Consider the following 12,378-nt stretch of genomic DNA (forward strand, 5'->3'; position numbering starts at 1 on the left):
TGGATGAATACACACATAAGAACATCTGCATACACAAATACACAATTTTCTTATGAAATTATTCAAGTTACAAGTAGTTACGAACAATCTACACAGAAAAGTTTTTCAAGATTATCGAGTCTTAATTTTTACTCCCTTTCCAGACACAAACAGTTCTAATATTAAACTTTTTTACTACTATCTTCTCTTTGGAGACCCTGTACAGAATTACTGATTGTTCTTTACACTTGTAAAGAACAATGCAGCTAATCCATTATCTTCTCCCTTATAAGCCTTATTTCAGAATTATAGTTGAGACTGTAATTAAAAATAAAATACATGTTAATTACCCAAGTCTTCCACATTGCCTCCTGCTGCTTTGCATTGAGACCAGTGAATAATCTGCTTTGGAGCATCTTCTGGAGATACAGCTGTGCCATCTGGGTTGGCATAAAATAGCAGCAATGGCTGAAAGTGACATCGAATGCACCTGGAGACCACATCTTTCCATTTTGTTCCGATCTAAGAAAAAAGGAAAAAAACCCAAAAATAAAATCATAAAACTTCATAAACAGCACTGAACCCAACTGTGGAAATAATAATTTATTAAGCACAGGTACCAAATGCCTAATTCTAAAGGTACTAAGACTCAACATTTTGGCATATGAGTGTATATAAATTGTGGCAAAAAAGGTATAACCAGTATTGTACCAGCTAACAATCAGAAAATCAAGCACTGAATACAGGTGACAGTAATTAGATCTTTTTCATTAAAAGAAGTGCAAATTCAAGAGAGAACAAGTACATTAACATTCTGAAACATTCAGCATTTGAAAGGCATAACTGTAAAGTCACAAAGTCAATTCTCAAATTAGTTTGTGACAAAACTGAAGTTTTTTTTTAAAATAGATTTGACTTGTATCAAGTTTAGTGTTAGAAGAACACATTCTAGAAAAAGAAGGATCACTAAGTAGATTACTGGCAGCAGTAAAAACAGTCTTTACCTCTTTTACATTAGCATCATCAAACAGCACCCATTTGCAACTCTTGGTGTGAAAGGCAAAGGCACAGTAATGTCGACTTGTGTAGCAAATCATTCCCACAAGAAAAAGTTCACTATTTTTGGCATTTTCATCTGTAACCCTATAAAACAGCTGTAAAAATGGTTACATGATTTAAAATGTGTAAAACACTAGGCTAAAATTTCCAGATTTACTACCTGCATTTAACTAAATCAACTGACATTAAATACCATGTTGCACTATACAATTTTTCATGAGTATTAATCATGATCTTTGCACTTATTAGGTGTACTTAATATTTATGAATTTTTTTGGTAGTTGAAAGGGTGAAACAATAACACATTGAAGTTTCAAACTGAATACAACATTCCAAGATTTTTAACCAGGAATCCACATATATTCATCTTTCTACTTTGGCACAAGACCAACACTTCTGGTGGGGCTATCAGACAGAAACTACATCAAGCAGCAGCTTACAAAGGTAAAAATAGACATAAATACATGTAAATGAAATGCTGGAAGATGCACATAGTAAGTTTTAGGTAAGATACCCCAGGAAGGTAAAGCTGTGTTGCCAGACTCCGCATAACCTCTTCTGTCAGGTCAGAGTGTTCTGAATCCCAGACTAAACCAATTGTGACTATCTCGGGACAATTCATAAGAACACGGCGAATTTTTATTTTTTGACCACAGTTACTCTAGAAAAATAAAAAGAAGAGCAGTGATAGCAATAGAGACAAAGATGTGTAAAAAGTGGAGAACAAAATTAAGTTGCTAGACAAGAAACAGTACAACAGAACAGTTCTGCAACGTTCCAGTTCTCAAGCTTAATTATGGTGGTTGTTTCTAACTATTTAAGGTTAAAATTCTTCATCGTAAAAGCACTCTTGATGAAGACACCTAACATTCTACATCCAGTCACCACCTTATACCAGAAATTTTGGCTAACATCCAAGTCACCATCACAATTTCTTTGTTGTTCCCCCTCTGCCTCATAATTTAGGCTTAGGTCTATGTTCTTGTGTACTTCCCTATGGTTCCTAAATTAACAGTGTTTACACAGAACCATTTAAGAAAGATAGGAATTAAGTAGAACTAACTGAGAGATTATTTTTGGCAAATAATCACAAAATTATTCCAGTAGAATACAATGTTATCAAGCTGTCAGTGTATATGAACCAAAGCCTATTCTAAATAATCAGAACTCCTGTCTCTTTGTTGTACACAGAGCGAAGAATACATTAACCTCCGAATTTTCTGAACAGGTCGCTTGCACCTGTAATACCATATTTATCCATAACCGAAGCAGTAACATATGAATTTAAAGACTTTTTTACCCTAAGCTGGACTGCACTGACTGGCCAAAGGTAATCCTGCTTTTAGGGAACACTGTATCCTGATTTAATATCTTAAAAAGCTTTCCCTTGTATACTGAAGTACTGCGATATCTTTGTTTACTTACAGGACACTTTCTGTAGTCATCAGCAGTATTTGCTGCCTGCAGCAATTCTGCAAACATTTCTGGCTTGAGGCGTTCATGCCGGTCCATCATTCTTTCTACTTCATTACTATAAAAATAAATTGAAATAACTGTGGATCTCCCTTCTGAAGAGTTAATAGATTTCAGTTAACTTTCAATTAACTACATCTTATGACTAAAAGGAAAATGTACAGAGGGAAAACACTAGTAATACATACTTTTTGTCAATCCCTCTCTACATCTTGCTTTTGAAATCCAAATGTTTCTTTTGGACAACATCTTAATGTTTTCACAAAGGAACACAAATTCATTTTTAACATGCACAGCATTTCTCTGGCACACTTCGCTTATAATTGGAAGGATGTTTATACAAAAATAAGATACAAGAATAAAAGCCTTTACCATAGGGCTGTGGTAGAAATATAACGCACAAATTCCGTAAAAGGCAACGGGTCTGACGATGCTCCACAACTGCGACATACACACTACAAAAATAAAAATACCTTTATTTACTCAGGAGAATGGAAATAAATTATTTGTTAAAGCAATGAAATAAAGGTCTGACCTGTTCATACAGTGTCATAGCAAACTTCTGATGGGAAATACAGGATTTTGAGGTGCACATATCTGTATCACTGTTTGGCACTAGGTGAAAATGAATCCTCTCAAGGATATTTTCCTAAATAGAAATAATAATGTAAACTGATTAAACCAGAAAATATGAGCAACATTACATTTTAATACTCCAACAACTCTCCTTGGTTACAAATAGTCCACCTACAAGTTTAATGTGTATTTAATGTGTCTCTGTTCAGAACCCAGTGCATGGGAATTCTCTTCATCTCAAGGTTTTCAAACATTAACAAAACAACATTAGCCAGAAGTCACCCAACTGTTCCTTCAGACTGCATTCTCCTTCACTTCAGAAAGTGAATCTTAAATTAAAAAAGAAAACAAAAAGAAAAAAAAAAGAGGAGGAGGGACAAGGAGAGGAGGAGGGACAAGGAGAGGAGGAGGGACAAGGAGAGGAGGAGGGACAAGGAGAGGAGGACGAAGAGGACGAAGAGGACGAAGAGGACGAAGAGGACGAAGAGGACGAAGAGGACGAAGAGGACGAAGAGGACGAAGAGGACGAAGAGGACGAAGAGGACGAAGAGGACGAAGAGGACGAAGAGGAAGAAGAGGAAGAAGAGGAAGAAGAGGAAGAAGAGGAAGAAGAGGAAGAAGAGGAAGAAGAGGAAGAAGAGGAAGAAGAGGAAGAAGAGGAAGAGGAGGAAGAGGAGGAAGAGGAGGAAGAGGAGGAAGAGGAAGAAGAGGAAGAGGAGGAAGAGGAGGAAGAGGAAGAAGAGGAAGAGGAAGAAGAGGAAGAGGAAGAAGAGGAAGAAGAAAGGGAAGAAAAAATGCAATGACTGAAATTTTTTTCATCAGACAATTTTAATTTTCCAATACAGAACTTCTTAGAAAGGTTTCTTTAGCAGTGTTCTGTATAATCTTGAGTCACCTTTTATGGCTACAGTAATGACACGTTTTTCAATGAGGCACACAGCAGCCAGAGTCAAGGTCTTCAATTATTTGTTCACTCTAGGATAAGAAAATGGAAATCTCTGCTGCAGAAGACTTCAGTGATGAGCTGGCTCATTGTAACAGAACATATTTGAATTGTTGATGAGATAGTACTTGGAGGAACAGAATATATATAAATATTCAAATCTGTAGGTGCCCCTTCTCTTGAGAAGATAGCCCTTCTCTCCGCGGAAAAACTTTTAGGATTGAGAGCTCATCACACCAACCTCCTGTAGTAACAATGTTTCACATATCTCTACCCCTGAGCTACAGAGTTAGGTATTTGCTCTTTACTTTAGACAAGTTTACTCCACCACACTTCATGTATCCATTCCCCAAAACTGGAATAAAGAAGGTCAGCAATACTATTGTATCTCACCAGTGGGCCCAGAGCTACCAAAACAACAGGCCTGCTTGGCACCCGCAAAACTAATGTGATTCTACTAAGCTATCAAAAAGAATACTTACAAAGCATTCTGCTGCATCATCCATGAATCCAAGCTGGAAACGCTGCTCATCCTTAAAACTTTCTGCCAGGGCATGTCTCATATTATCTGACGGGAGTGCTTTTTCTCGACTGTGTTGAAATTGCGAAAATATTGCCTAGGAAGATACACATTTATTTAGCTTCATTAGTCACTTGACTACACACTGTGGTTCTACACAAATACATCAGTTTTATGCAGCATGCCTGAACAGCAAATACATAAAATGTTTATAAATCTATGCAACCTGAGAAATTACTGTTAAGTGATTCTTAAGATTAAGTTTTCTGTTCAAGCTACTTAGGTTCCATGTTCTGTTATTCATTCCCTTATAAGAAGCTATGCTACCAAACTGAATTTTGATCTGGTAGAAAACCACCTATTTTTATATCTATTTATATATACAAATATATAAATATATAAATACACATCTATTTATATATAGAAATATATAAAAATGCAAGTAATTTACTTCAGCTCCCAGAAGCAACACAGGCCTTGGTGTGTAATTACAGAGCTTCTTTAATTTGGCCACTGGAATAGAACTTCATGTATACTTACTTCATCTTCATAGATTGTATTTCTTAGAGCATAATGTAATACCACTTGAGTTAAACACCCATAATTAAGTAACAACATTTACATTACTACTTCAGACAGGACTGTATCTTTATTAAAATTATAGATATGCAAAATGCTCCCATAAATTAAATGGAATGTTGAGATCCTTGCAATTTAATCAGCTCGTTGCTGAACCAGTGTACACAATAGAAGACAATCAGTCTGTGGATCCAGAACATAAGAATAAACTGCATTTAATATTTTCTTAATTTCTCAGAAGAGACAGTTGGTTACTACTTGTCTTTTTGGCAGTGATAAGTATGCAAGTGGTTTCATAATTTAGCAAGAAAGGGAGGTTGATTTTGAAAGAACTGGAAGATAAAAGCTGTTAAAAGAATGAAAAAACATTTGCAGAAATTAGAATGTTTAACCCACTGTCAACAATTTTAAGTCAAACTTTAGAGATAAAATAAGAATAAAGAAAAAGCAAATTAGTAGAAGCCATGCAATATATAAATGAAGATATGCATACATCACTTAGGCCTCCTACAGTTAAAAAAAAAAAACAAAAAACAAATCTGTTTGACAGAAGGCAAAGATACAACAGATAAGCAAAGATGCACTGCTAACAGAAAATAGTGTTTTAACCACAATGCATCCAACAGTAAACGTCTATCAAACATTTAATCTTCCCCTCACATAAGAAAAAGCATGGACTATTAATAAAATTACAGTCAACATCTCAATGTAAACATTCAAAATTAAGTTTCTAACAGATCCTCTGACACAAGTTAAGTCTGCTTTGAAAATATTTATCACTTCTTATCCTGCCTGCTAGGTCATTATTGGTATGCAAAAGTCTCACATGTCCAGCTAAAAAAGAAAAGTACAGATAATCTGTTAAGCAGATACATGTGCTCATTTTAGTGGCCTGCATAGTTGAAGTCCTAACCTAGTGTTATACAGAGAAGAAAAAAGCTTGACTCTCAGAACACCACCAAAGAAAAAGATAAAGGATTGAACTGAACTAAAGCAGAATTTACTGTCTGTGTTTTAGTTTATAGCATTATAGATAAACCTATAGGTGTAAAGACAAAATCTTTTATTGGTGAGCAAGTGAGAAGGGTTAGAAGAGCCCAAGACCACACACACACACAGAAGTTCAACTCAGTTCACAAACAAGTTACCGAAATGAGTCCTCATCCAGCATATATACTACATGAAAACAAAAATGTCCCAGGTTCTTAACACAGGACAAACAGAATCACGCAACAAGTATCTCTAAAAAGCCAAAAAGCAAAACCAGTACTTTACATAATGACTGAGGACAGATACTTCCATATGAGTTAACTGCAATGCTTTGAGTTCAGTACTGAGGCTTCCAGCCATGTAGTTATATCACTACTATACTGTTAAATAACAACTAATTCCATTCTAATCAATTCCAGAACAGGCAGCAATAGACTTCTAAGAATACTGAAAAGAAGCAGTATCAAAATAAGACGACATGACAGTCCAGACAACACAAAATACTCGGGTACAGTAAGTCATTCAGCTAAACTGCACAAGAGGATGCATCATAAGTAATCAAATCCTCAACAACAGATACTTGAAAGAATAAGGGACATTTCAAGTCCTAAATTACAGCAGCCTTATGAAGCAGCTGAAGCTACTCAATTCCTTTGACAAAGTCATGCAAATTTTATCTCACTTTTTACTAGAGCCCGAAGAATAGGAAGAGAGAGGATACTAAGACACGGCAAGTGGCAAGTTGGGCTTGGAAAAACGGAAGCACCCGGTCTTCACAAGTACACCATTAGAACAGAATGATTCATTACTTACAGGTTCAATTGCAACACACCATGAGCACTACCTCCTTGATTCTGAGTACACTGAAGCTACTACACTATTTTTTTACCATGATCTCAGCAATCTGCTTAGTCTTTAGGAGCGTGTAGTGCGAAACATACATTCCAGCAATTGTCACACTTTAATCCCCCCTTATTGGCTGTTCCAGTGCAACTCTGAACAAGACTTTATATGACCAGAACTTTGCATATAATACAGGTCATATAAATAGGAAAAGGCCATAAAGCTTAGTCTACACTATTACATCATATGAGTAATACTACGATATGAATACAAATCCCTGCACACACAACACTTCAGGAAACTAAAGCTATCATCCCAAGACAGGCAAAAGATTTTATCTGAAAACAGATGTGACAGAGGTCTGGTCTAGACTTTACGTACTAACAAGATGAGGTTCCAGCACACCAAAGAGCATGATATGTATCAGAAAACTGGTGAAACAAAGTTCCAACAAGTTCTGTAGAGCAAAGAGCTTGTAAAAAGGCAGGAATAACAGCAGCAGGAAGTTAGTCTGATTATGTGTAGTCTCAGCCTACTTGAACTTACTGTCTTTTTAAGATTAACCATTTTAACCGAAGAAATAAAATGGCACCATTTAGCAAAAACTGTGTTTGGAAAAAAGACAAACACATACAAAAGCAGCTGTACCATACTGCAGTCATGACAAACACCAGCTAAAAAAGAACACACAGAACGTAAATTATACACCTCCTTAAAAATAAATATCACAGCAAACAATTCATACCTGAAAAGTTTTTTCAATAACAAGCAACAATTTAGCATAATCAAAAACCATTTCCTCAGTCAGCTACATTTTCAGTGTTTTCACTTTCAAATTACTACAGATGAGTGATTTCCAGTTCTGTATATCACTGTATTTACACTATAGTATTTGCCTATTCATTCTACAGTCCTGTACTAGAGTCCCCAAAGTGTATTGTCAGTAGCAGCAGAGAGTACATACTACTAAAAAAATAAATAAACACACAAAGAGCTATACATTTTTTTCTTTGTGATTTTCAGTCAAATTAAACAGACCTATGCTTACAACTATTTACCTAGCAACTGCAGGCAGCCAAATCCCAGTGCAGTAAAAGTAACAAGAACCTAACATAACACAATATGAATTTCCAGACTTTAGATAAGTTACAAAACTGTTTGAAGCTCAAGTTTTATGACCCAAAATAATGCAGTTCTGACTTACTTTCAAACACTAAGTTACCAGCCTTCATTAGTTTCCAGTATCCCTACCTGCCTTTCATTACATACAAATCAAACAATTAAGTTCTGAACTGTTACCATCACCTACTGAGTGTAAAAAGAATCTGGAGAGATTCTTATCAGACAATAGTATAATTATTGTAGATTTGTATTCAAACACTGCAGAAAGAACAAAAGCATATGCATGCAAACAGAAGGCAAAAAATCTCTGAGATACTAGCTAGAAATGTTAAATAAGGTACACTGTCACTTAATAGACCAAAGTCCTATGCTTAATGAGACTGTAACATAAGTGTAAAATTTCTTTAAACACAATAAAATATTTTGATAACAAACATGTTACAAATGTCCTTCAATCTGATTTGTATGCTTACAAAAGTATAAGTTGAATCGCCCATAAATACGTATGTTATGGATAGAAATTAGTAAACATGGTTAAACTATTTTTTCCTTAATTTTAAAAGATTATTCTTAAAAAAATTACTCTTTACCTTTAAAGCACAAAATATGCATGCATCTCCCTGACACACGTGTCCAGTTAAACCTCTTAAACTTCGTCGAAATATGTCAAGTTGCCATAATACCTAAAAAAAAAAAAAAAAAAAAAATTAAAAAAAATCAAGTCTCTCAAAAACAAGTAATGAGTTCAGGTTTTACATTTAATACAGCAACATAATTTTTTTTTTTTTTTTACATTTCACATAATACATACAACTTGAACACCAGTGCTGTTAAAGAACTATGGTCCTTTTCCATTACTTGGTAAACTGTGGAGTTGGAAGTGGAACATTAAATTTTATCTCCTTAGAACACTTTTTGAAACAACAGAAAGTGTAGAAAAAGAGGTGAGGTACTCTTAAGGAAACAAGCTCTAAAGTAAACTGAAAAAATCTTATTGCTTGACCCAAGAGGAAGGTGGCTATAGGGTTTATGCCATTTCTTTTTCCCTCTCCCCATCTCACACTTTCTTTCACATGAAAAAAAATATGGAGAGATAGAAACTGAATTACTAGCTAAAATGCAAGCATAACTTTTGGTGAAGTTGATGCTAAAACCTTCCGATCTCTTACTACAAAAGATGTCTGATATTACTTTTTTTTTCCCCTTAGATCAAAATAATACTGGCGCTTAATGAGGTATGTTTCTACCTTTTATTTGTGTAATTACTTTGTATAAAGTTAATGTTTCCTTGGGTACTAAATCAACGCACAAGTTAAGAAACTAGCCCATTAAAAACAGAAAACCCACAAACCCCAAAAATAATTTCTCAAGAGGCACAGTAACACACCAGCTGTAGATCCAGAAAGAAAAATACTATTTGTAAATATAAAAGGTAAAATTAATTAGGATCCATTTAAAAAAAAGAATATCTGAACCTCAGTTCTGAAGGTTGAACAGATGTTAGAAGAATGGAACAGATTCCTCCTTCTAAAAAGACAGTTGCCAGTCATCAGCCTCTGTCTGATAAACAGCAGTAGGTTATAAAGTAGTAGGATTGTCTGAAACCATAACTAAAATTTCCTTTGATTTTAATTTTAGGTCACCCTAAGGGGAAACAGCAAAACTGAAAGAGAATATAGGTCACGCTGTTCCCATTGGATGGAAAACAGCAAACTCATTCTACTAAATCTATTATACATTTTTATTTTAAATGTATTTAGATATACATACCACATAGATATATCTCTAATATTTCTTCTGTTTAAATTCATACCACTTTTAAGACTTAGTTTTTTAGAAAGTCTATCCATCTCCTAAGGTCTCTGCATTTTGGCTAATAATTCTGTACACTTTGAAAATGATCTTGCCCCAAATCTAAGCATTACAAAAAATATATATTGTTTTACTCTTTCTTTGCACAGCCTAGAAATCCATTGTTATTGTTAATTTCTACATTTAAAAAAACTGTAAGCTAAACTTTTTCTGGCATTCTGACTTGCAGACAATGTGGGCAAGCGAGAACTGCTCTTTCACAGAATTAAAAAGATCCCCATGTTCCCTGTCAAAAATAGGCTTGTAAAAGCTGTTTTAATAGCACAGCAATATTAGCATAAAATGATACAACAATGTGAAAGACCTAAAAAGCTTACATTATTTTTATTACAGCTCATGTAAAAGTAGAACAGTGTATAGACAAACAAATGCAAAAAGTTGTTTTGTAACTTGTATGCATAAAAACAGCAACGAGGAATCTAATTTGCATTTCCATGCTATCAAGTATATCTCCTACTCCAATTTCACAAACCCTCCTAATCAGAGCTTTGAACTACATCTGTATACTCTGATATGCCCCAGTACCACAAACTCATGTTCTAATTCTGAGAATGGTATTTTAATAAAAATAGTGTCTTATTCAATGCAAGTAGTAGTACTGGTTACCCTACATTAAACAGTCTCTTGTAAATTTTGTCAAGTAATAAAACTTATGTTTGACAGGTATATTAGTTTTAATTTTAAAACTTGATGCTTAAATTTTATGTCCTAAGTTTCCAAATACAAAAGGAAAGGTTTTCTGCTATTCTTAATGCATGTAAATAAAATACCATACTGTCATTCTTTGCAATATTACATGTTTAATACTCTCAATCTATTCCCTAAAATGAAATGCTAAATAGAATTACATCTTTTTTCTATGACTGCCACATTTTATTTATTTAAGACAGTCCATTCCAAAGAGATATGCTGTTCTTTCTTACTTGGAATGATTAAGAAGTTTAAATAAGAACTGAATTTAACACTCTTGAAAAATGCACTCATTTTTTCTGAAGAATACACATATTGCAATACAAATGGTAAAAACAGCATTGCCAAGGGAACACTTTCCTGACTATGTCCATCTAAGCTGCTACAAAACCAGAAGTGTTGAACAAATCAAAGGGTTTTCTTACCTGAACAGCACTATTAAGAAAGCAGCTGTTTTGCCCCGGTTCATTTAATAAGCCTTTAGTTGGGGCCAGGGACAGTATACTTCCAGGCTGATAAACTTTTCCAAGGTTACCTCCAGGTTTTCTTAAGAATTTCACCCACGCCATTATTTTTTACACTTTGTAACTGCAGAATTTACACTTAAATATTTAAGGATATGATGGGTGCAAGGCAAAGAAGAAGGTCCTAAGAGAATTGCTCTAAAGTCACGGCATTGTATTCAGCTCTGTGCAGTTGGGTAATTGTTCATGGGTTTATGTCCATTTTCCATTAGCAGTTATCAGCCATCTATGAGGATCAGTCTCTCAGTTAAAACACAGCTATACAAAAATTTCAACTCTCTGACTTTAAAAATAAACAAAAAGTTATGCATCCAATTATGATTAAAACGTGTTGGAAGTTATTAGAATGAACGTTCTTTTTAAGCAAGTTGCATGGTAACCGACTTCTCCTTCCAGGGATAAAGTATTACTATAAATCATAAGGTGTATTAAAACACAAGTTTATATATATCACAAAAATTGAAAGTTCTTGACAGGCATTATACTCCTGTTCTCTCATTTTGATCCATCTTCTAGTTTTAACTGTGATTCACAAAATATATTCCAGTTTAGAAGACTCCACATTTATTTCATTCTCTTTCCAGTGAATCTGAAAGAGGAAAGAAACAGAAAATGTAAAGATAGAATTTTCCAAGATACCACAGAAACAAATCACCTCACTTTCAAAAATACCTGCACAAAGTCTTGTACCCCTAGAACTATTTCTCTCTATTTAAGAAACATTGATACTTCCTTGTATTATTTAAAAAAATAATTAAATGGAACCTAATCAAGACTCCCTTTTGCCCCATGCATAATCAGTTTGTTTACTGTTGCTACTGTAGCTCAGCCATAAGTAATTTGATTTAATAATACTGGAAATACTAAATATGATTTGTGACAGCACTGAGCAAGGAGCCTGAAATATAACTGGAAATTGGCCTTGACAGAGTATCTTTTTTTTTCTTTACCTTCACTTCAATAAACACCCCCCCCAAAAAAAAGAGATTTTACTAGAACCTTGTATTAATTAAAAGGAGTATCAGCTTCAATTTTCCCTCCCCCTCATAAAAGTGATAGGCATTCACAACTTAATAACTATACTACTTCAAAGAACCAAACTCTAATAAAACAGACAGAGGTAAAGATGAGAGTAAAACAAAGATTATCATAGAGAAAGATTAAGGTTTCTCTGTTCAGATATGCAGAAGTGATAACATAATTTTAAC

The 12,378-nt window shown here is 34.4% G+C and overlaps 1 protein-coding gene across 1 annotated transcript in view; it reads right to left on the reverse strand.

The window, feature by feature from the left end:
- Positions 1 to 12,378, reverse strand: part of USP53 (ubiquitin specific peptidase 53) — a 35,201-nt gene that overhangs the window by 14,255 nt on the left and 8,568 nt on the right. The window contains exons 2-10 of the mRNA XM_030450664.1: positions 11,072 to 11,759; positions 8,675 to 8,767; positions 4,513 to 4,647; positions 3,047 to 3,160; positions 2,884 to 2,966; positions 2,464 to 2,569; positions 1,553 to 1,699; positions 984 to 1,133; positions 330 to 501 (exon numbers count right to left, since the gene is read on the reverse strand). Coding sequence (XP_030306524.1) covers positions 330 to 501; positions 984 to 1,133; positions 1,553 to 1,699; positions 2,464 to 2,569; positions 2,884 to 2,966; positions 3,047 to 3,160; positions 4,513 to 4,647; positions 8,675 to 8,767; positions 11,072 to 11,215 — 1,144 coding nt within the window. The 5' untranslated portion in view covers positions 11,216 to 11,759. The remainder of the gene's footprint in view (positions 1 to 329; positions 502 to 983; positions 1,134 to 1,552; positions 1,700 to 2,463; positions 2,570 to 2,883; positions 2,967 to 3,046; positions 3,161 to 4,512; positions 4,648 to 8,674; positions 8,768 to 11,071; positions 11,760 to 12,378) is intronic.

This window comes from Calypte anna, chromosome 4B, assembly GCF_003957555.1.
Source record: "Calypte anna isolate BGI_N300 chromosome 4B, bCalAnn1_v1.p, whole genome shotgun sequence".
Taxonomy (NCBI): domain Eukaryota; kingdom Metazoa; phylum Chordata; class Aves; order Apodiformes; family Trochilidae; genus Calypte; species Calypte anna.